The 25,169-nt window shown below is 45.1% G+C and overlaps 1 protein-coding gene across 2 annotated transcripts in view; it reads right to left on the bottom strand.

Annotated features, from left to right (window-relative positions):
- DISP2 (dispatched RND transporter family member 2) overlaps positions 1 to 13,108 on the bottom strand; it is a 70,071-nt gene extending 56,963 nt beyond the window's left edge. For both annotated transcript variants that reach the window (XM_040332156.1, XM_040332157.1), the window contains exon 1: positions 12,848 to 13,108. In XM_040332156.1, coding sequence (XP_040188090.1) covers positions 12,848 to 12,924 — 77 coding nt within the window. In that variant the 5' untranslated portion in view covers positions 12,925 to 13,108. The remainder of the gene's footprint in view (positions 1 to 12,847) is intronic.
- Positions 13,109 to 25,169: the final 12,061 nt, after the last annotated feature.

Raw genomic sequence — 25,169 nt, 5'->3', positions numbered from 1 at the left:
CGGCTTCGGCGTTCCGCATAGCCGACAATACACTGTAAAAAAAAACGCGGTTAAAAACGACGCGTTTTGTCGCCGCAAATCGCGGGACAAAAGCCTATTTTTTGTCGCCGCAAATCGCCTACGCTAAGGTGTAAATGCAGCCTTAATAAAAATGATAATAAGCTGATGGCTCCAGTTACAAACTAAACTGCAGCTGAGCTCTGCCTCCTCCTGCCTAACTATCGGCTACTCATCCCACCCATCTTGTATAAGGACTGATAGTTAGGCACAGCATGGGGCATGCCAGCTTTCCAGCATCAGTATTCGGGTATAGGAGCACTTTGCATTTTAGGGGTCCCTGGTTGCTTAACCACTTAAGCCCCGGACCAATATGCAGCTAAATGCCCAGAGGTGTTTTTACAATTTGGCACTGCGCTGCTTTAACTGGTAATTGCGCGGTCATGCAATGTTGTACCTAAACAAAATTTGCGTCCTTTTCTTCCCACAAATAGAGCTTTCTTTTGATTGCCTCTGTGATTTTAATTTTTTGTGCTATAAACAAAAATAGAGCGACAATTTTGAAAAAAATTCAATATTTTTTACTTTTTGCTATAATAAATATCCCCCAAAAATATATAAAAAAAATGTTTTTCCTCAGTTTAGGCCGATACATATTCTTCTACATATTTTTGGTAAAAAAAATCGGTTGGTTTGCGCAAAATTTATAGCGTTTACAAAATAGGGGATAGTTTTATTACATTTTTATTAATTCTTTTTTTTTTTACTACTAATGGCGGCGATCAGCGATTTTTTTTCGTGACTACGACATTATGGCGGACACTTCGCACAATTTTGACACATTTTTGGGACCATTGTCATTTTCACAGCAAAAAATGCATTTAAAATGCATTGTTTATTGTGAAAATGACAGTTGCCGTTTGGGAGTTAACCACAGGGGGCTCTGAAGGGGTTATGTTTCACCTAGTGTGTGTTTACAACTGTAGGGGTGTGTGGCTGTAGGAGTGACATCATCTATTGTGTCTCCCTATAAAGGGGATGACACGATCGATGCAGCCGCCACAGTGAAGCACGGGGAAGCCGTGTTTACACGCGGCTCTCCCCGTTCTTCAGTTCCGGGGACCGATCGCGGGACCCCAGCGGCGATCGGGTCCGTGGGTCTCGCGGTCCCGGAGCTTCGGACCGGGCCGCGGGCGCGCGCCGCGACCCACGGCTGGGTAGATGTAAAGGACGTAACGGTACGTCCATCTGCCCAGCCGTGCCATTCTGCCGACGTATATCGTCGTGCGGCGGTCGTTAGGTGGTTAAGGAGAGTTTGAAAGGTACAGAGCTGGCAGGACCTGCTTTTGTTTAAAATTGCAGCTCTTTGTGCCGAAAAGTTTGCTTTAAAAATCTTATTTTCAGTATTGGAAGATCAGTTGTTTTTGAACAAACAATTTAAATACATTTTCTAAACACTGACTAATTAATCAATTTTAGTGCAATTCCCTGTGTTTCTTATCATAGAAAAAATAGCACATAAAAACAAATGTACACACGAGCACAGAGAAAAAAGACTTAATACAAAAAAAAAACATAAAAAAAAAGATACAGCCACCAAGCTATTTACAAATCAGTTCTGGAAATAAACTCAATCAGGGAACAGATCTGTGAGCTACACAAAGATGTATCAACTCAGTTAAGATCATGTCACCACTTTGTCAGGAAAGGTTCCACCCGCTGGTAATACTATCTAATATTTGGCGTGCAGTACTGATGTCCACCAGCGGGTATCTCCTGGCAGTGTGGAACAATCAGGAGAGCCTTTCCTTGCTGGTGTTATGTGATCCTTGGGCCGCGGTACTGGTGCCCACCAGCGGGTGGATCCTGGCAGTAAGGAGCAGATATCTCCTCCTGCAATCGAGCATCACCTTACCTTATAGCAGGTAATCCTATAAAAACATGGCAAGTTCACACATACCCTGCCTTGGTTTCGTCTTGTACCCTGACCTGTTAGCTTTGATCCTGAACCTGTTTCCTGCATCCTGACTCTGATCCCAAACCTATTTTGTACCTGTTCCTGTCAGTCCTGTATCTTGGATATCTGCCCTGCTGTCTGATCCCTTTCACCCTCTCCCTGTCCGTCTTGCTCCTTGCCCCCCGTGGAGTTATGACCTTGACCTGGCTGAGATTACGATTCTGGTATTCCCTTTTGGCTGTATATACTCGTCTGATTATTGTTATTTTTGGGTCTGGTCTAATATTGGTTTGTTGTGCACTGTGTGATATTGGAGGTGGTTGTGTTTATATATTATTCACGTTTCATAATAAATTATTACTTTCTTCACCTACATACGTCTGGTTCACTTCGTACAGTACACACAGTTCTGATCAAATCTTATCTAAAGTGGATGTAAACCCTCACATATACCCAGTGAAGTGAACAGCCTCAGATGATACACAGAGATTAAACAAATCCCCCTACATAAGTTTTACATGTATATCTGCTGTCTTAAGCTTTCTACACTCTTTAGAAAGTGAACATCCTGTTAGAGATCTTTCTTCCTCATTCAGCAGTGGGAGGGGAGTCTTGGCATAAACTGTGTGAGAGCTGATTGGAAGAAAGGCACGCCCCCCCCTTCCACATAGGCAGAGAAAGGATGAAACTTGCAGAGTTGTGTTGTGAATAGACAAGCTCTCTGCTTATCTATCTTTAAGCACCCTCCCCGACACAAATTTCCAGCTGCTTTGATCTCCTGTCCAGAGAATTTTTCATGGAAGTTATCATGCTGATTACAGAGGAACGGAGCAGCAGAAAGTCACAGGACCAGGGCTTTTGGAGAGAGATAAGTAAAAGCTACAGATATATGTGCCCATGTCAGATTTAATGAATGGGGTTTACACCTACTTTAAAGTAGAGGTAAATCCTAACTGGAGGACATTAAATGCAAGGGTTAAACGCTTAAGAGGGTTGCAAAAGAGGCTGTATTACTTACTTGACTCCTTGCTCCAGCTGACTATGGTGTTCACTCCTCTCCCCGAAGCTCTAGTCTATGTGTGGAGCCTTGGTGGTGGGGTGAGCATTTTACCGTGGCCAACAGCAGCTTACAGAGGAGGCTGGTGACATGGATTGAGGGAGCCTGCAACCCCCTATCTAGCCAGCAATACTCACTAAAGTGTTATCGAGCATGTGCGTTTTTTCACCGCATACAGACGACCGGTTTTCTCGGCAGGAAACACTCTGCCGGGAAACCAGACGAGAAAATAGAGGGTTCTCAAGTTTCACGTCGGGATTTCCGTCTGTTTTCCTGTCGGGAAATCTGCTAGAGAGCATACACACGGCCGGGATTCTCGGCCAAAAGCTCTCCTGGCAGTTTGCCTGATGGGAAAACCGGTGGTGTGTACGAGGCATTATACTAATTCAAAAAATACTTTAAAAAAAACTAAAACATTTTTTTTTTAATTAGTATATTTTTTTGTTATTTCTCCTTAGTTCTGCATAAATTGTAGTTTTCATTGCCACATATGTTAAGACCTTATAAATGTTTTTTTTTTCCCTGGAATTTTTATTCCTGTTGAATTTTATTATTCTACAGTTAATTCCCAGCCTTTTCACTACCTAACAATTAAAAGGTCTTACCTACAATTATATTTCATATGATGCACGATGCCTTTTGTTGTGGCTTTTCTTTTGATATAATGATATTATATGCTGTAAATTATTGTTTTATTTTAAAATTCCAATAATATTCTTAAATATACTACCTAAAAGTATACTGAACCTGACCGTTGACTCTCACCCTAAGGCCCCTTGCACACTGGGGCGTTTTTCATGCGGTACAGCGCTAAAAATAGCGCTGCTATACCGCATGAAAAATCATGCCCTGCAGTGTTCAATGTGAAAGCCCGAAGGCTTTCACATTGAAGCGGTGCGCTAGCAGGAGCGCTCCAAAAGTCCTGCTAGCCGCATGTTTACCGCGGTATAGGAGCGGTGTGTTCACCGCTCCTATACCGCGCCTTCCCATTGAAATCAAAAGCGCGGTAATACCGCGGTATTAACCCTTTTTCGTCCGCTAGCGGGGGTTAAAATCTCACCGCTAGCGCCCGAATATCGCGGTAAATACGACGGTATAGTGCGGCTATACCGTCACCGCGGCTCCATGTGAAAGCAGCCTGACTCTAATGCTGCGTACACACGATCGATTAAACCGATGAGAATGGTCTGATGGACCGTTATCATAGGTCCAAACCGATCGTGTGTGGGCGCCATCGGTTATTTATCCATCGGTTAAAAAAAAGCCTACGTCACCGCGTTGGACACGATCAGATTTTTAACCGGTGGTGTGTAGGCACGACTGACCATCCGTCAGCTTCATCGGTTAACCGATGAAAACGGTCCATCGGTCCGTTCTCATCGGATGGACTGATCGTGTGTACGCTGCATTACTCTGACCTTGATCTAGCTTATTTTTGCTTTCTTTTATTTATTTTTTATTTTTTAATACACACTTTTGTTTGTTTACATTTTTCTCCCCTAGCAAGGAGAGAGGGCTACAATGTATCTTTCTCTCCATTCAGAGGAGAAAACACGCACAAAGGCGGGCTGTACAGTGACTGGTAACTGTGATAGCCAATCAGAGGCTACCACAGCAATTAAGTGATCGGGAAACGGGTCTCCCGCTTCCTGATTGTTAGTACGAGACCCGGGGCTCTCCGCAGACAGCCTGGTCTCTGTGGTAAAAGCACTAGAAAAACTACACATATATGCAGCCTCAAGGAAGAAGACCCATTTTAATGAGACCACATATATGTGTATAGTCGGTGGCAAGGCGTTAAAGAGAAACTATCTTTATCACCAACTTAGATCTCTCCAGCTTGGCATGATGTAATTATCCACATCCTAAATCTTAAAGGGGTGTTCCAGTCATTTTTAATGTTTATTAAAAGTCAGCAGCTACAAAAAGTGTAGCTGCTGGCTTTTAATAAACATACACTTACCTGCTCCACGTTCCAGCGACATGCCGGCCGGGGCTCCGCTCCTCTCCCCCCTCTACGGCCGGCGTCTTTATTCTAAGTGTGGGCACCCGGCCGTGACAGCTTTCGGCTTCACGGCCGGGAACCCACTGCGCAAGCGCGAGCGGCGCTGCGCCATCCGATTGGACAGGCGATCGCCTGGGACCTGTCACGTGTCCCAGGTGATCGCGTACAGGGAGGGGCTGCCAAAAGGCGATATAATGGAAGTCCCACTCCTCCTGAAGCCCCAACCCCCCCCCCCCAAAAAAAAATTACATACCAAATGTGGCATGTAAGGGGGCGAGGAGTGGATTAAGCGGATTTCCCACTTTTGGGTAGAACTCCGCTTTAATGATCACTGTGGATGGTGAAAACCCCCTGTTGTAATCCATACATACAGTGATAGCACAATTTTTCGGGTCCTGTTCGAGCGACTTCCCCTCTGTACATAGGGGTCGAATGATATGATTGTAGATCCTGAAGTCACTCACCCCTCCGCTACACCTTCCTCCAATCAGAGAAACACCCTGTATTCATTTACCTTATTGCACTCTTAAACACTTACCTGAATCCAATCTCGATCCAGCGCTGTGCCGTCTGCTGCAGTTCTCTCCTCTTACTGGTCTCACTGGAGACTCTGACGGCATTGGCTCTCACTGCTATCAGTCAAAACCAGTGAGGAGAGAGTGGGGGGATGAGGCCAAACACACACAGAAACACTAGGACCCAGCTAGGTAGCGCGCCCACATGTCTGCTCTTCAAAGCAAGTGGTTTGTTATGATGATAGAAAGAGAAGTGAATGAGCAGAGAGCGCTGATGGGGGACCCCAGAAGGGGATGTCCGGGGCTGTTCTGTGCAAAACCATTGAATATAAACCATTTTTTTAGGGGAAAAAATTGTGTTTAATACCTATTTAAGTGAAAGAGAAACTACAACTCTCCTTAACCACATCTCATCCTAATATTCTGCTATAGGCCGGGGCGGGGGATTCAGTTATCCTGGCTGGGCGATCAGTATTGCAGTGTATCGCTCTGACACACCGCATCTCTGATCTTGGTAACGAGCCTATGACGTAGGCTCTTTACCATGTGATCAGCTGTGTCCAATCACAGCTGGTCACTTCGTAACCAGGAAGTGTCATTTATCGGCTTTTGCTCTATTCGCGCTGACAAAGCGCGGGTAGAGGAGAGCCGTTCAACGGCTCTTCTGACAGGGGGGTCTGCACTGATAATCACGCATCGATTATCAGTGCAGATCCATCAAGGAATGCCCACGAGGGATGCCAACCCGTGCCCACCAGGGATGCCAACCTGTGCCCACCAGGGATGCCAATCAGTGCCCATTAGGGATCCCAATCAGTGCCTCCTCATCAGTGCTGCCCATCAGTGCTTCCCATCAGTGCTGCCCATCAGTGCTTCCTATCAGTGCCGCCTATCAGTGCCTATCAGTGCTGCATATCAGTGCCACCTATCAGTGCTTTATATTAGTGCCTCATCATCAGTGCCCGTCAGTGCTGCCTCATCAGTGTCTGTCAATGAAGGATAAAATGTACTTATTTACAAAAAAAAACCACAGAAACAAAGAAATACTTTTTTTTTCAACATTTGTGGGCTTTTTTTTTATTTGTGTAGCAAATAGAAAACCCAGTAATGATCAAATTCCACCAAAAAAAATTATACAGTGTTGCATGACTTCGAAATTGTCATTCAAAATGCGACCATGCTGAACGCTGAAAATTGGCCTGGGCATGAAGGGGGTGAAAGTGCCCTGTATGTATGTGGTTAATAAAATGAAAACTTTTTACACAATTTGCACACTTTGTTTGTCCCATAAAATCTGTGTCAACGAACATTCTGTGAAAGATTGCGCAACATTCTGTTTCACTATATCTATTAAAAGTTTTTTTCCAAAGAGGACGCCAATTGTGGGCAAAGAATGACATCAAGGATAAGGTCCACAATGCAGGTGGAACATATCAAAGCATTAAGAACAAATAGTATACCACCAGTTATTTTCAACACAAAGGGTTGCCATATAAAGTATAAGTTCAACATAAAGAGAAAAGTTCTTATAAAGTATACAACAATCCTACTCAGAAAACCCTGCTAGGGGACATATTAGGACCTACTGTATACTTCGCCGCCACCCACCAGCTAGCCGGTGTGACTCATGAGATCGCTCAACCAACATTCACATGAACAGAAGACCATCACAGATGAACATCCATAAATCCAACCAGGCTAATTAACTTTTTGGCCTATATCCATCAGCCATTGGCGATAGTTCATAATGCATCCTTTGCCCAATTTTCAAAGTTGCTTGTGACTGTACCATAATGTCTTGCCTAACTACAACAAAAAGTACTGTATATATGTGAAAAAACTTTTTAAAGCGGTATTAAGCCCCAAAACTATTTTTTTTTATGTATTGCAGCTTATGAATTCTTAGATATTGTGACTGCATTCGTTTTCTTTTTTCCTTTATTTTCATCTGGTTATGCAGCCTTTAAGAAATGTATTGGCTAAATATATGAGTGGCTAATTAGCTGCTGGATTGCTTTTACAGGCAACGGGAGGACCCGCTGCCTGTCGATGCCTCTCCAGGATCTTTGTCCCACTGGAGATCCTAGAACTAAAGCCCACGGAGGACCAAATGATCTCTGATGAGCTCTGTGGTATATGAAACCAGAAGCGACGAGAACTGTCGTCACTTCCAGTTTTCCTGGATGTAAACAGCGGCATTTTTAAATGGGCAAAGCGTCTGAACACAGCGATCTTGGTGTGATAAAATTTACGTTGTTTGTTGCCGTTGCATGGGCGCGTATAATTGTAAAGCGTGACATGTTTGGTATCTATTTACTCAGTGTAACATCATCTTTTATATTTTACCCAAAAATCATGTCATTGTATTGTGCATTTTTTGCATAAAAATTCAAAAAAGTGTAGTTTTTCCCAAAAATTGTGTTTAACCACTTAAGGACCGCCTCCTGCACATGTACATCGGCAGAATGGCACGGCTGGGCTCTTAAAGGCTCTTACAGGTACATGCCTGTGCCCAGCCGTGGGGCACGCGCGACCCGGTCCGAAGCTCCGTGATCGGTCACAGGAGCTGAAGAACGGGGAGAGGTGAGTGTAAACAAACCTTCCCCGTTCTTCTGTGTGGCAGTGTCACTGATCGTCAGTGACGTCAAACCAACAGCCACGCCCCCCTACAGTAAGTATCACTCCCTTAGGCAACTTAGGGCCCTTCACTGCCATTGTCATTTTCACAGTAAACAATGCGTTTTTATAGCACTTTTTGCGGTGAAAATGACAATGGTCCCAAAAATGTGTCAAAAGTGTCCGATGTGTCCGCCATAATGTCGCAGTCAGGAAAAAAATCGCTGATCGCCGCCATTACTAGTAAAAAAAATGTTTTTAATAAAAATGCCATAAAACTATCCCCTATTTTGTAAACGCTATCAATTTTGCACAAACCGATCGATCAACACTTATTGCGATTTTTTTTTAACAAAAATATGTGGAAGAATACATATCAGCCTAAACTGAGAAAAAAAAAGTTTTTTTTTATATCTTTTTTTGGGATATTTATTATAGCAAAAAGTTAAAAAAATTTAATTTTTTTCAAAATTGGCGCTCTATTTTTGTTTATAGCGCAAAAAATAAGAACCGCAGAGGTGACCAAATACCACCATAAGAAAGCTCTATTTGTGGGAAAAAAAGGACGCCAATTTTGTTTGGGAACCATGTCGCACGACCGCGCAATTGTCAGTTAAAGCGACCCAGTGCAGAATCGCAAAAAGGGGCTAGGTCCTTAACCTGCATAATGGTCCGGTGGTTAAAAAAAAAAACTCTTTGCAAATACCATGTGACTTAAAAAATTGCAACACACACCAATTTACTCTATATTTAAAAAAATAATGTTTGGGGGTTCAAAGAATTTTTTTTTAGCAAAAAATACTGATTGTTACATGTAAACAAAATGTGCCAGAAAAGGCCTGGGGGGTTATGTGGTTATTATAACTTTAAAGTAAACCCAAAGATGCATCACAAACTAGCTCATTATGAAATACCTTAGATGGACCCTGTTACAGCGGTCCCCATACACCGCTGTGACTGGTGGCATGTCTACCAGAGTTATTTTCGGGCTCACAGGCTGTGAATGGCCGGAGCTTTGATGACATCACTGCCACGCCTGCGCGCGGGAGCTGCCGGTCACGGTGCAGCCGCTGAAGAACCGGCACAAGTGAGCCATTTCTTCAGTGCGCATGCGCCGACGAAATCGGTGCAAGCATATTTGGTAAATATCTCCTAAACTGTGCCTGTTTAGGAGATAAATACAGTACCTGCAAGTAAGCCTTATTATAGTCTTACCTGTAGGTACAAGTGGTGTAACGAGGTTTACAACCACTTTAAGAATCGGTAAACTGTAATATCTTAAAATGTTTGTTTTTGGGTATACTGCTTCAAGTTACATTTTGTTTCAAATCTCTAAAAAATGACAACTAAATTACATTAATAGGAAATGACCCCCCCCCCCCCCCACCCCCACCCCTATATAGGGCAATTTCTTGTGCAGTCAAATATCCAATCTTTTTATACCAAATATACAATCTGTCATTTTAAATGGAAATGATGTGAAATAATGGTTGTCTATAATGGCAGGACTTACTGTACATAGAATTATCAATTATAAACTGTGTAGATCAATTCTAATGCTAGAGTTATGGTGAACCAAATAAAAAAAGTACTATACTAAAAAAAACATAATTTAGCACTATTTTAGGTAAGTAGGCAACAGAGGACTCCTTACAAAAGCATTTATCAATGCATACATAGTGGACATAAAATGGGATGTATAGAATAAATGGGATGTATAGAATAAATGGGGATACATGGGATCTAAGGGCCAGATTCACATAGAACTGCGGCGGCATAACGTATCGTAGATACATTACACCGCCGCAAGTTTTCATCGCAAGTGCCTGATTCACAAAGCATTTGCAATGAAAACTACGCTGGCAGCCTCCGGCGCAAGGCGGGCCAATTCAAATGGGCGTGTGCCATTTAAATTAGGCGCGCTCCCGCGCCGGACCTACTGCGCATGCTCAGTTTCGCAATTCCCGTCGTGCTTTGCGCGCCGTAACGTCATTTTTTCGAACGGCGCGGCGCGTAGCTTACTTCAGTATTCCCGGACGTGTTACGCAAACGACGTTAAATTTTAAATTTCGACGCGGGAACGACGGCCATACTTTAAACAGCAATACGATTGCTGAGTAAAGTTAGGGCAGGTCAAACGACGACTAACTTTGCGACGGGAAACTAGACTAGCAGCGACGTAGCGAACGCGAAAATCTGTCGGGAATCGCCGTAACTCCTAATTTGCATACCCGACGCTGGTTTACGACGCGAACTCCCCCCAGCGGCGGCCGCGGTACTGCATCCTAAGATCCGACAGTGTAAAACAATTACACCTGTCGGATCTTATGGATATCTATGCGCAACTTATTCTATGAATCAGTTGCATAGATAGAAACAAAGATACGCCGGCGTATCAGGAGATACGCCGTCGTATCTCTTTGGTGAATCTGGCCCCATTAGACTAAATGAGATGTATAGAATACATGGGATATAATAAAATAAATGGGGATATAATAGAATAAATGGGATGTATAGAATACATGGGATATAATAGAATAAATGGGATCTATAGAATAAATGGGATCTATAGAAAAAAAGGGATCTATAGAATAAATGGGATCTATAGATTACATGGGATCTATAGAATAAATGGGATCTATAGAATAAATGGGATCTATAGAATACATGGGATCTATAGAATAAATGGGATCTATATAGAATCAGGGCCGTTTGAAGGAATTTGGGGGCCCCAAGCAAAATGGGGGGCCCCAAGCACCCCCCCCCACATGCAAAGCCTACGTTAACGCTACACATTTTTTTTTCTATTCTTACCTCCCCTTCTTCCCTGTAGGCTGCCACTGTAGCGTGGCCGAGCTCCTCTTCCTCCTGCCTCTTCCCCAGTCCCCTATCAGATAGTGGCCGGGCTGGGTACCGTGTGGTACAGGAGATTCAGTTTCCTGTCTTCCCGGCCGGACTCAAAGTAAGTGAGCACTCAGTGTGCACTTCCTGTCAGTCCGGACAGGAACAGGAAACTGAATCTCCTGTACCACGCGCGGTACCCGGCCAGACTGACAGGACTCCAGGTGGAAGGAAGAGGAGCTCGGCCACGCTACATCCTGGGAAGGGGAAGTTGGGGGCCCCAGGTCAGCTCGGGGCCCCAAGCAATTGTTTGTTTTGCCTGTCCTTTAGCGACGGGCCTGTATAGAATACATGGGATATAATAGAATAAATGGAATATAATAAAATAAATGGGATGTATAGAATAAATAGGATCTATTGAATAAATGGGATCCATGGAATAAATGGGATCTATAGAACAAATTCGATTTATCAAATAAACGGGATATAATAGAATAAATGGGATCTATAGAATAAATGGGATCTATAAAATAAATGGGATATAATAGAATAAATGGGACGTATAGAATAAATGGGATCTATAGAATAAATGGGATCTATAAAATAAATGGGATATAATAGAATAAATGGGATCTAAAGAATAAAAGGGATCTATAGAATAAAAGGGATCTATAGAATAAATGGGATCTATAGAATAAATGGGATATATATAGAATACATGGGATATAATAGAATAAATGGAATATAATAAAATAAATGGGATGTATAGAATAAATAGGATCTATTGAATAAATGGGATCTATAGAATAAATGGGATTTGTGGAATAAATGGGATCTATAGAACAAATGCGATTTATCAAATAAATCGGATATAATAGAATAAATGGGATATAATAGAATAAATGGGATCTATCTAATAGATGGAATCTATAGAATAAATGGGATCTATAGAATAAATGGGATATAATAGAATAAATGGGATCTATAGAATAAATGGGATATAATAGAATAAATTGGATCTATTGAATAAATGGGATCTACTGAATAAATGGGATGTAATAGAATAAATGGGATCTATAGAATAAATGGGATCTATTGAATAAATGAAATATAATAGAATAAATGGGATATAATAAAATAAATGAGATGTTTAAAATAAATGGGATATAATAGAATAAATGAGATGTATAGAATAAATGGTATATAATAAAATAAATGAGATGTATAGAAGAAATGGGATATAATAAAATACATGAGATGTATTGAATAAATGGGATGTATAGAATAAATGGGATATAATAGAATAAATGGGATCTAATAGAATAAATGAGATGTATAGAATAAATGGGATGTATAGAATAAATGAGATGTATAGAATAAATGGGATCTAATAGAATACATGAGATGTATTGAATAAATGGGATGTATAGAATAAATGAGATGTATAGAATAAATGGGATCTAATAGAATAAATGAGATGTATAGAATAAATGGGATGTATAGAATAAATGGGATGTATAGAATAAATGGGATCTAATAGAATAAATGAGATGTATAGAATACATGAGATCTATAGAATAAATGAGACGTATAGAATAAATGGGATATAATAGAATAAATGGGATGTATAGAATAAATGGGATCTAATAGAAGGGATGTGAAGAGGTGGGTGTGATGTAGGTGATGATGGCACAGCACACGGTAGGTGACCAGAAGACACAGAAATCAGGGAAGAGAGTTTTTATTGATGGGTGACAGTCCAGCCATGGAGGGAAGAAGTAGGACAAGCAGAGTGACAGATGACAGGGATCAGATGATCTGCAGATGGTGATCATGCAGGATTTGAGGTAATCTTCTACCTGGGGGGTTCCTCCCTTTGGCTGTCTCCCGCACAGCTGCCACCAGCGTGTTCTTCCAGGCAATGGCGTCCCTCCATGTCACAGGATCCGGGATATCTATGAGGACAGAGCCGATGGGACGATGAGAGTCCCGGATAGGGGGGACCGCTGACCCCGGGGTGATGGTGATGGAGCTGTCCAGGCGGAGTGGTGCTGATCGGACTCTGCCTGGTACGGAGCGCTGACTCTGATCAGGGCGGACATGCGTAGTGTGCTGATCGGCCTTCACTATACTGAGCCAAGGAGGGGGGAGGGGGGGAGGACAACACCATCCACAGAGACAGACCCGAGCCTATCACACAGCAAGGTCACTCCACCAATAGGAGACCTCCTAGTAAAGGAGACACAGAGGGGTTTTATACATGTACATACATTGGGTATTATTACTCTGTACATCATAAATGCAGAGTTCAAAACACAAATATAGCATTAATAATGTACATAAAGCTTTGAAGGGTTAAATCACTTGTAGTGATGTCAGATATCGCATGTGATTCGCAGCATATTGCTGTGCAGATCACATGCGATGCGCATTCAGCCATACAGGTTGTATGGCTGAATTTGCATTACGTCTGGACCAAAATCGTGTGTCAGTAGAAAAGTTAATGACACCCCCAGATCACTTCACATATCGCAGTGCGAACTGTGAATTCGGACAGGAATCGGATCGCATGGGTCTGAACACCTAGTGCGTTCCGATGCCAGTGCAGGAAAAAAAAGGTTTCTGGACTATTTTCGTGTGAATCCAATGTGGGTTCAGCCTTACAACTGACATACGTTGGACAATCAGAATTGCTCTGGTCCACCCCTCCATCCTGGATCAGAGTCGCTGTGATAGCATTGGACAATCAGAATTGCTCTGGTCCACCCCTCCATCCTGGATCCGAGTCGCTGTGACAGCGTTGGACAATCAGAATTGCTCTGGTCCACCCCTCCATCCTGGATCCGAGTCACTGTGACAGCGTTGGACAATCAGAATTGCTCTGGTCCACCCCTCCATCCTGGATCAGAGTCGCTGTGATAGCATTGGACAATCAGAATTGCTCTGGTCCACCCCTCCATCCTGGATCAGAGTCGCTGTGATAGCATTGGACAATCAGAATTGCTCTGGTCCACCCCTCCATCCTGGATCCGAGTCACTGTGACAGCGTTGGACAATCAGAATTGCTCTGGTCTATCACTCCATCCTGGATCCGAGTCACTGTGATAGCATTGGACAATCAGAATTGCTCTGGTCCACCCCTCCATCCTGGATCCGAGTCGCTGTGATAGCGTTGGACAATCAGAATTGCTCTGGTCCACCCCTCCATCCTGGATCCGAGTCACTGTGATAGCATTGGACAATCAAAATTGCTCTGGTCCACCCCTCCATCCTGGATCCGAGTCACTGTGATAGCATTGGACAAGTTGCGGCGGCGTAGCGTAAATCGGCCGGCGTAAGCCCGCCTAATTCAAATGTGGGACAGGGGGGCGTGTTTTATGTTAATGTTCTGTGACCCGACGTGATTGATGTTTTTTCACGAACGGCGCATGCGCCGTCCGTGGAAATCTCCCAGTGTGCATTGCTCCTAATACGCCGCAAGGACGTATTGGTTTTGACGTGAACGTAAATTACGTCCAGCCCCATTCACAGATGACTTACGCAAACAACGTAAATTTTTCAAATTTCATTGCGGGAACGACGGCCATACTTAACATTGGTACGCCGCACTTACGCCACCATATAGCAGGGGTAACTTTACACCGGGAAAAGCCTAGCGTAAACGGCATAACTGTACTGTGTCGGCCGGGCGTACGTTTGTGAATTTGCGTATCTAGCTGATTTACATATTTCGACGCGTAAATCAGCGTACACGCCCCTAGCGGCCAGCATAAATATAAAGTTACGATCCGACGGCGTAAGAGACTTACGCCTGTCGGATCTAAGGGAAATCTATGCGTAACTGATTCTAAGAATCAGGCGCATAGATACGACGGCGCAACTCAGAGATACAACGGCGTATCTGGAGATACGCCGTCGTATCTCTTTTGAGAATCTGGCCCATTGTATTTTTGGTTTGTGGTTGAGTGAGTGAAAAAACTTATATAGCGCAACACATGCAAACTGAATCACCTTGGGGCGCTTGGTATCCATTTCCTCCTACAAACAAAATAAGTGCGCAACCAATCCAAATATTAAAGTGAAATAGGATCAAAGTGCTAATGCATATAAATAGGTGCATGAATTATAAAAATGATTATCACAATAGAAAAATTATTTCCGTGTATAAATGCACACAAACAATGATATATCAGGCACAGTGTTATCAGAGTAACCAAATGTTAACTACGCATTATAAAGAAAGGGGGTAGTATAAAACAATGTGAAGTGAAAAAAAGTCCCAAAAATATATTGAGGACGCTGTTAGCAGCGGGACACTCCCAGGGATCAGTCTACCGATCGCTGCAATACTCAGTACAATATCTGGAAGAATCCTGGATTTTATTCTCAGCCAAAAGATATGAAAATACTGACTCTTACCGGACAAGATGGACCTCAGTTTAGGGAGGTCAATGAAGCATGTGTATTAGCCTGCCGGCCCCGATAATGGATCACTCAACTCAGGGAGGGATGCTTCCGTCTTGCAGGAAGAGGAAAAAAACCTTCAGCTGTTTCCTCAAACCGAATCACACAGGAGGCGGTGGTCAGATTGATGCCCATTGAGAACGTCTGTTAATGACAAAACGTCGTCTGGGAAGGCGCACACTGACGTCACCGCGTTCCATCTGAAGGAGGAAGGGCTCCTATTGCCGGCCGGCATACATACACGCTTTTAATCATGAGATGTTTGTAAGTACATGTCTTATGCATTTTCATTAAATATTTTGTACGGTATCACGCTATGGTCCGTTTTTATTCATATACTGAGGATACGTTCACTCATCGATGTGGTGCAATTTGAGATCTGCTCCCTGGATCCCTCCCCAGTCTGATGCTAATCTGATGTGGAGCCCATTGAATAGAATCTGTCTACATACCTAATGTTTGGGTGCTTCTGGTAAGCGGCTTTCAGTTTGGTGGTGGTGGGTTCACACTGAAGTTTTGCTGACACATGGTGGTGCTGCTACAAACCTTTTATTCATATTATCTATTATCATTGCTTTTTACCAGCCTGATATCTGGTTTCCTACTTGGCGCAGTTTACTTTTATAATGGTGGTCAGATTCAACTTGGCTTTTACCAGACACTAAATCTGAGAGTATTAAGATCCTCATAGTGAAGTATGTCCAAAAAGATTATTTATTAAAAAGTCACTTAAAAAGTCACAGCAAGTAACAAAATATATCTATATTCCACAGCAAATGTTCATATCAAAGTAGAAAAAAGGTATACATAAAAAATTGGGAAAAAAACAACACAAAAAAAAAATGAAGAAAAAAGCAGCCAAGGATCAAACCTGAAGGCTGAATAATAATATGAGCGTGATGGCATTAGGAGATGCTCCACCCGACGCATTTCCCCAAAAATGGCTTCAACTGGGAACAGAGACTGACCTCCCAGGCCAACACATTACACTTAAATACATTGGGCCGGATTCAGGTAGGGGCGCGCATTGTTACGGCGGCGCAGCGTATCGTATTTACGATACGCCACCGTAAGTCAGAGAGGCAAGTGCTGTATTCACAAAGCACTTGCCTTCTAAGTTTACGGCGGCGTATCGTAAATGGGGCCAGCGTAAGCGCGCGTAATTCAAATGAGGATGAGGGGGCGTGTTTTATGTTAATTTATGGTGACCCGATGTGAATGACGTTTTACCCGAACGGCGCATGCGCCGTTCGTGGAATTTTCCAGTGTGTATTGCTCCAAAGTACGCCGCAAGGACATCATTGGTTTCGACGTGAACGTAAATTATGTCCAGCCCCATTCACGGACGAGTTACGCAAACAACGTAAAATGTTCAAATTTCGACGCGGGAATGACGGCCATACTTAACATTGGCTACGCCACCTAGGGGGCATGTTTATCTTTACGCGGCGTATCTCTTACGGAAACAGCGTATCTTTACTGCGACGGGCAAGCGTACGTTCGTGAATCGGCGTATCTAGTAATTTACATATTCTACGCCAAAATCAACGGAAGCGCCACCTAGCGGCCAGCGCAAAAATTGCACCCTAATATACGATGGCGCAGGCCGTCGTATCTTAGCTAGGTTTAAGTGTATCTCAGTTTGAGCATACACTTAAACTTACGACAGGCTTAGATTCCGAGTTACGTCGGCGTATCTACTGATACGCCGGCGTAACTCTTTGTGAATCCGGCCCTTAATAGGCAGTCAGGACACCGGAAGTGAGATTTTTTAGTCCATTTCCTCCTACACGTTGCCTTCAGAATAGGTGAGTTTTGAGTTTTCTTCTGAAGGCCTCATGATTCACTTCCATTTGGATGCTGGTTGGTAAAGCGTTGCACAGTCTAGGTCCTTGGACTACAAATCTTCGTTCTCCTTTGGACTTTTATCTGGCATTGGGTATCTTGAGTAGATTTTGGTTGGTAGATGCAATGTAGTTCTGCTTTAAGTAATTATCGATCAAAATCCACTCCCCCTTGTGTAGCATATCTATTAAATTGGTTGGCGACTTTAGAATGATTAATACTATTGGATAAGATCAATTGGAAAACAAATTGATCATTAATTGAAGTGTGTATGACCTTCATTATTCTGATGTGTCAGCTTTCTTAACTGGGTCTATTGCATATGGTGCATGCATATTGCATATCTGGTGACTGGGCTAAAAATAACTGTCACTTTAAAGGACATCATCAATAAATTATACACGACCCTGCGCTCTCTAGTCTAAAAGTCTGGAGACAGGGAGACATGAAGCTAAGTAGCTGATAGTGTCACCGTTCTGGCTGTAAAGTGTTGAATCACGGGGTAGCTGCAAAGATTTATACAGTTTGGCATGTAACTGTATTTCAATAATACATTTGACTTTTTAGCTGACATGCTACTTCACTAAAACTAAATCTGTTTAATTTCCTAAAAAAATAAAATAAAATTACCATACTACACTGTGCAAAATTATAAACGCAATCATTTTGTGTTTGCCCCTATTTATTATGAGCTGAACTCTACGACCTTTTCTATGTACACAAAAGGCCTATTTCTCTCAAATATTGTTCACAAATCTGTCCAGTCTGTGTTAGGCCTCTTTCACACTTGTACGACTTGTTCCACGATTTGGGACGGTAAGTAGCATGACAAGTCGTTTCCCATGATTTCCCATGATTTCCATTGACTACCATTCATATCAAGCACTGCAGACCACTTAGCTCTGAGGAAAGGGGTTCTCCCCTGAAACGCGTCAGCCCTAGCCACGGTCACGGATCGAAACAATATCGTGTTATGCCGATGGTGTTGGTTCTTTGCTGCATTGTTACTCAAGGCCTGTTTCTAACACTCCCTTTGTGAGTATTATGATTTGTTTTGACTATTTTAATAAAATCCACCAATCAGTATCACACTAGGTCGGTGCGCCCTCCGTTTTCCTTTTTTTGTCTCTTTTAGTTCTATGAATTCCAACGATTCAGAGGAGGGCTGCAAGACTTTGGAAGATACCTTTTAATTGAGTTGCAATTGAGTTTCACCTTTTCTTCAAACACTTTTCCAAAAAATACCGGAGCGCAGGAGATTTGTCTTTGTTTTACCATTCATATTAACATGACTTCAAGATTTCAAGTCGTGCCGACTTCAAAGTAGTGTCTGTACTACTTTGGTCCGACTTTGATGCAAGTTCAGGTTCATAGACCTCCAGTCTCCCTTAAATTGCGGCAAAATTGTGCGACTTTGAAGTTGCGGTAGTGTTAAATGGGCCTTAGGCCCCTTTCACACTGGGGCGGGAGCCGCGGTGGCGGTATAGCGCCGCTAAAAATAGCGGCGCTATACCGTCGGATTTGCCGCGGGATTCGGCCGCTAGCGGGGCGGTAATAACCCCCGATAGCGGCCAATAAAGGGTTAATACCGCCCCCAATGCGCCTCTGCAGTTTCCCATTGTTTTAAATGGGAAGGAGCGGTATACATACCGCTCCTCTCACCGCTCCAAAGATGCTGCTAACAGGAGATTTTTTTCTCTCTCTATATAAAGCATGCACTTCAACAAAAAAGAATAATAGCCAAATGCATTTCCAACACTAGTAGGGATAGTGATTACCTTTCTAGGAGCGGTGCGCCGTGTGTGCTACAGCAGCCTATACATGTAAAAGTCATATTCAGCTTCTCCACTCCATACAATGGATTATTCCTTTCTATACGCTTCATTATCAATGTTGCATTATATTTATGTGTACTTCTCTCATCCTATTATGATTGATGAGAGACATTGAAACATGGTAAGCAACAATATTTGTTTGCTACCAAGTAAGGCGAACTAATATAGAGACCGGTGGTCCTTTGGGAGGCCCATCTAAGTCTCTAAGTATATCAATTTTTCTTATATATTTTTATGTGTAGTATAACACCAGCTACCGAGGAATTCACCTTCCCCATCCTATATGACCTACTTCTTGTATATTCCTCACCCCAGGTTCATTGTTTGGATGCGGTTCATGTGGGTCACCTGTGAGGCACTGTTTGCTGTACACCAACACAGCATTTAACCTGCTGTGGCTGGGATGTACTCACTTCACATATTAGGAGGATCCTTGATCACCTCGGAGGTACTTACTGTCACGGAAGCATGAATCAGACGTACAACAATAGATAAATGAAATAGGAAGGCTTTATTGAAAACCAAACAGCAAGGTAAAAGTCCAAACGGATGATCAAACAGTACAGAGTCTTCCACCAGAGCCAGGGATCAGGAGCCAGAAGGGTAGTCCGAACAAAGCCAGGGATCAGGAGCCAGAAGGGTAGTCCGAACGAAGCCAGGGATCAGGAGCCAGAAGGGTAGTCCGTGGAAGCCGGGTCGGTAACCAAAAGCAGCAGCACAATCTCAGGAGCATGTGAATACAAGAGGACCAAGCAGGGAACTGAAGCAACAGACCTCCTATATATGCAAGGCATCCAGCTCCTCCCAGTGGGAAGGAGGAGCCGCAGGGTGTGGTAAGTTATAAGAAGCCCAGAAACCAACATGGCCGCCAGCACATGTCAGATGAAAGAAGCCAGCAAGAGGTAAGACCATGACAGTACCTCCCCCTCAAGGGCCCCTCCTCTGCGGCGCAAAAAACGGTTTCTGGGGGAAGCGCGCGTGGAAGTCTCGGAGCAAGGCAGGAGCATGGACATCTGCGGAGGGAACCAAGGAACGCTCCTCTGGACCATAACCACGCCAGTGGACCAAAAACTGCACCCGACCACGGACCAAGCGTGAGTCCAGGATATCGCTCACCTCATATTCCTCATGATTGCCCACCTGGACCGGACGAGGCCGAGGAACCGAGGAGGTGAAGCGATTGCACACCAGTGGTTTCAACAGGGAAACGTGAAACACGTTGGAGATCCGCATGCCAGGTGGGAGCGCAAGGGCATAGGCAACCGGGTTTACCCTGCGAAGCACTCGGAAGGGACCAACAAAGCGAGGAGCCAGCTTGGGAGTGGGCACTCGAAGGTTGAGGTTGCGAGTGGACAACCATACACGGTCTCCGACCTGGTAGGAAGGAGCAGGCGCCCGTCTGCGATCAGCCTGGAGTTTCTGGCGCTGCGCAGAGACCTCAAGGGACCTCTGGATCTGTATCCAAGATGCACGTAGAGCGGAAAGGTGATCCTCCACAGCCGGAATATCTTGGGGAGAGAATGACTCCGGTAACCCGGCAGGTTGGAACCCATAATTGGCCATGAAGGGAGACGTCCCAGAGGAAGAGTTCACCGCCGTGTTCCTGGCAAACTCAGCCCAAGGCAGAAGGTCAACCCAATTGTCTTGATGATCGGAGACATAGCAACGAAGAAATTGCTCCAGGGCCTGATTGGATCGTTCTGCGGCCCCATTGGACTGAGGGTGGTAGGCCGAGGAGAAGGAGAGATGAATCCCCAACTGGGAGCAAAAGGCGCGCCAGAACCTGGACACAAACTGTCTCCCCCGATCCGACACTATCTCCTTGGGCAAACCGTGCAACCGGAAGACCTCCCTGGCGAAAACCGTGGCCAACTCTTGTGCAGAGGGTAATTTCTTGAGAGGAACACAGTGGCACATTTTGGAAAACCGATCCACAATCATGAGAATGACCGTATGGCCTCGGGATGCAGGAAGGTCCACAATGAAGTCCATCCCAAGGTGTGACCATGGGCGCTCCCCGGTAGCGATGGGTTGCAGAAGGCCCAACGGAAGGTGCCGAGGGGATTTGCACAAACAGAGCATGCCGCTACATATGCGGCGATGTCAGAACGTAGAGAAGGCCACCAGAACAAACGTGAAACAGCCCAGGACAGCTGATTCTTTCCAGGATGCCCCGCGGTCTTGGAGTTATGGTAGGTTCGCAACAACCGAGTGCGCAACTCCTCAGGCACAAAACATCTGCCGTTGGGTCTCCCAGAGGGAGCCCCAGATTGGGCCGCCAAAATCTGCTCTCCAAGGGGGGAGGTCAGGCTGGTGCGAATGGCGGCCAGGATCTGATTAGGAGGTATGACCGAAGTCGGTATCGATTCCTCCCTGGACAGCTCGGAGTATTGACGTGATAAGGCATCCGCCCTGACGTTCTTGGAACCGGGTAGGTAAGAGACCACGTAATTAAAACGTGACAGGAACAGAGCCCATCTGGCCTGACGTGGTGTCAATCTCTGTGGGAGACAGTTTCTGGGAGTAAAACCCACAGGGAAGCAGAGGACCCTCTGGTGTTTGACGCTGAGACAGAAGGGCGCCTACTCCCGTCTCAGACGCGTCCCCCTCGAGAACAAAGGGCAACCCAGGGTTGGGATGAGACAGTATTGGAGCCGACACAAAGGCAGATTTTAGAGCCTCAAAAGCCCGGATGGCCTCAGGCGGCCAGACCTGGGAATTACTGCCCTTCCTGGTCAGATCCGTGAGAGGCTTGGCCAGCATGGAGAAGTCCCTGATGAACTTCCGATAATAATTGGCGAAGCCCAAAAAGCGCTGCAGGGAACGAAGACCACTGGGCTGGGGCCACTGTAAGACAGCCGAAACCTTCTCAGGGTCCATGGAGAACCCCTCAGCGGAAATGATGTAACCTAAGAAGGTTACCTGGGACCGGTGAAATTCGCATTTCTCAAGCTTACCGAACAGCTTGTTCTCTCATAACCGTTGCAACACTCGCTTGACATCCAGAATGTGGGCCTCCATGGATTTAGAATATACCAAGATGTCATCCAAATAGACCACCACACACTGCTGCAACAGGTCACGGAAAACATCGTTGATGAATTCCTGAAAGACTGCGGGCGCATTGCACAACCCAAAGGGCATAACCAAGGATTCATAATGACCGGTCCTGGTGTTGAACGCGGTCTTCCACTCGTCACCAGCCTTGATCCTTACCAGGTTATATGCCGCCCTCAGGTCGAGTTTAGTAAAGACCGTGGCCCCTTTCAGGCGATCAAACAACTCGGAAATCAAGGGTATCGGGTATGCATTCTTGATCGTGATGCAATTAAGGCCTCTATAGTCGATGCAAGGCCTCAACTCTCCGCCCTTCTTTTTCACAAAGAAAAATCCAGCCCCTGCCGGGGACGAGGATTTGCGAATGTGACCACGGGAAAGCGCCTCCTTCACGTACTCCTCCTTGGCCTCATTCTCCGCAACCGACAGTGTATAGACCCTGCCACGAGGAGGAACGGCACCAGGTTGTAACTCTATGGCACAATCGTATGGGCGGTGCGGAGGCAGGGCAACAGCGCGCACCTTATCGAATACATCCCGCTACCCCTCGTATTCAGGAGGCAACACAGAGTCCGAGGAGGTACACAACAACTTGACAGGCCCATGGATGCAACTAGCCCCACACTGTGGTGACCACGAGAGGATCTCGGCCGATCTCCAATCGAAAGTCGGATTATGCTTCTGGAGCCAGGGGTACCACAAGACCACCGAGTAGTGTGGAGACGAAATGACCTGAAGGCAGGCCGACTCCCTGTGAACGGCCCCAATGGCTATCCCCACTGGAAGGGTCTCATTAAACACGTGTGACGGCTGGAGGGGTCTGCCGTCTATCGCCTCGAGAACCAGCGGGGAAACTCGAGCCTGCAGAGGAATGGAGTTGGCGGCAGCGAACTTACTTTCAATGAAAAATCCACCAGCACCAGAGTCCACCAACGCCTGGGTCGTCACCGAGCCCCCGACCCAGGAGAGAACAACGGTGATCAGTGGTTTATCAGCACCGGAAACCGGGGACGAAGAGACTCCACCCAAGATCTGCCCCCGACAGGATCTCAGGTGCGAGCGTTTCCCGGACGGTTCGGACATGCCAACCGAAAATGCCCACCGAGACCACAGTACATGCATCGGCCCTCGCGTCTCCGGAGTGCCCTCTCCCCCTCGGACAGGCGAGCAAACCCCGGCTGCATGGGTTCACCCCCAGACATGTCAACTCCAGGAGGCGTGGGAGGAGAGGGAGGCACGGGTGGGACAGCAAACGTAGGCGCCAATCTGTTAGGAGACCTCCGCAGGCTCTCCTTAAAGGAAGGTCTCTCCCTGAGTCTGGTGTCAATCAATATCAGGAAAGAAATAAGAGCCTCGAGCTCCACTGGTAGGTCCTTAGCTGCAACCTCATCCTTCAAGGCATCCGAGAGACCATGGGAGAAAGCAGCGACCAGAGCCTCATTATTCCAGCCCACCTCTGCTGCCAGGGTACGAAACTCAATGGCGTATTCGGCTACCGATCGTGAACCCTGTCTGACGGACATAAGGAGCTTCGCAGCAGAGGCAGAGCGAGCCGGTACATCGAATACCTTCCAAAGAGAAGCAACAAAACCGGAAAACTCGGCAACCACCGGATTGTTGTTCTCCCATAAAGGGCTGGCCCAGGCCAAGGCCTTGTCCGAGAGCAGCGAGATTAAGAAGCCCACCTTAGATCTCTCAGTAGGAAAGGCATGTGGCAGCAACTCGAAATAAATGCCCACTTGGTTAAGGAAACCTCGGCACTGAGTTGGCTCTCCCCCAAAGCGCTGCGGAAGGGGGGCAGAACCGGTCATACCCCGAGACACCGCAGGCGCAACAGGTGTCGGGGTAGACTCTGGCGCAACAACCGGAGCGGACCCAGGAGCGACAACCGGCCTATCGGCAATGGGAGCGAGGTGAGCCGTACGTGCAAGCAGGGTTTGCAACGCCTGAGCGAACCGACCCAGCAGGTGATCCTGCTGATCAAGTCTGGCAACCAGCATGGGTAGCGAAGGTGGCCCTGTACCGTCAGAATTCATGGCTTGGTCCTAATGTCACGGAAGCATGAATCAGACGTACAACAATAGATAAATGAAATAGGAAGGCTTTATTGAAAACCAAACAGCAAGGTAAAAGTCCAAACGGATGATCAAACAGTACAGAGTCTTCCACCGGAGCCAGGGATCAGGAGCCAGAAGGATAGTCCGAACGAAGACAGGGATCAGGAGCCAGAAGGGTAGTCCGAACGAAGCCAGGGATCAGGAGCCAGAAGGGTAGTCCGTGGAAGCCGGGTCGGTAACCAAAAGCAGCAGCACAATCTCAGGAGCATGTGAATACAAGAGGACCAAGCAGGGAACTGAAGCAACAGACCTCCTATATATGCAAGGCATCCAGCTCCTCCCAGTGGGAAGGAGGAGCCGCAGGGTGTGGTAAGTTATAAGAAGCCCAGAAACCAACATGGCCGCCAGCACATGTCAGATGAAAGAAGCCAGCAAGAGGTAAGACCATGACACTTACCTGCTCTACGTCTATGCAAAGTTCATGTTAATGATGCTAACTGTAACTGCTTCATATTTTTCATATGTCCACTTATTCAATTTATTTTGTTTTTCTTATTTAATTTTATTGTTTGTTCATATAATGACCTCTTGTGAAATCAACATAGCCATTTGTGCTATGGTGCAGCACTATACGCTTACTTATGAAATCTTTTTTTTTTTATCTATTTTAGATTATTCTTTATATCCATGCGTCCCTGAAGAAGCCCTCTAGGGCGAAACATGTAGGGCTACTAGCATGGGATAAATACATAAGCTCCTGCACGGTGTTGTCATTCTCTTTTTATGCGTTTTTTGTATAATCAGATTGTATTTATTAAACCTTTATATTTTTATAGTACTACGATCTATGAATGATTTCTGTGGTTCTGAATTCAATGATATATTCTTCAGGTCAATATATATATATTTGAATTATCCAATAT

The sequence above is a fragment of the Rana temporaria genome, chromosome 13 (genome assembly GCF_905171775.1).
Source record: "Rana temporaria chromosome 13, aRanTem1.1, whole genome shotgun sequence".
Classification (NCBI taxonomy): Eukaryota; Metazoa; Chordata; class Amphibia; order Anura; family Ranidae; genus Rana; species Rana temporaria.
The sequence above is the reverse complement of the archived record's forward strand: the minus strand, read 5'-3'. Positions and strand labels throughout refer to the sequence as shown.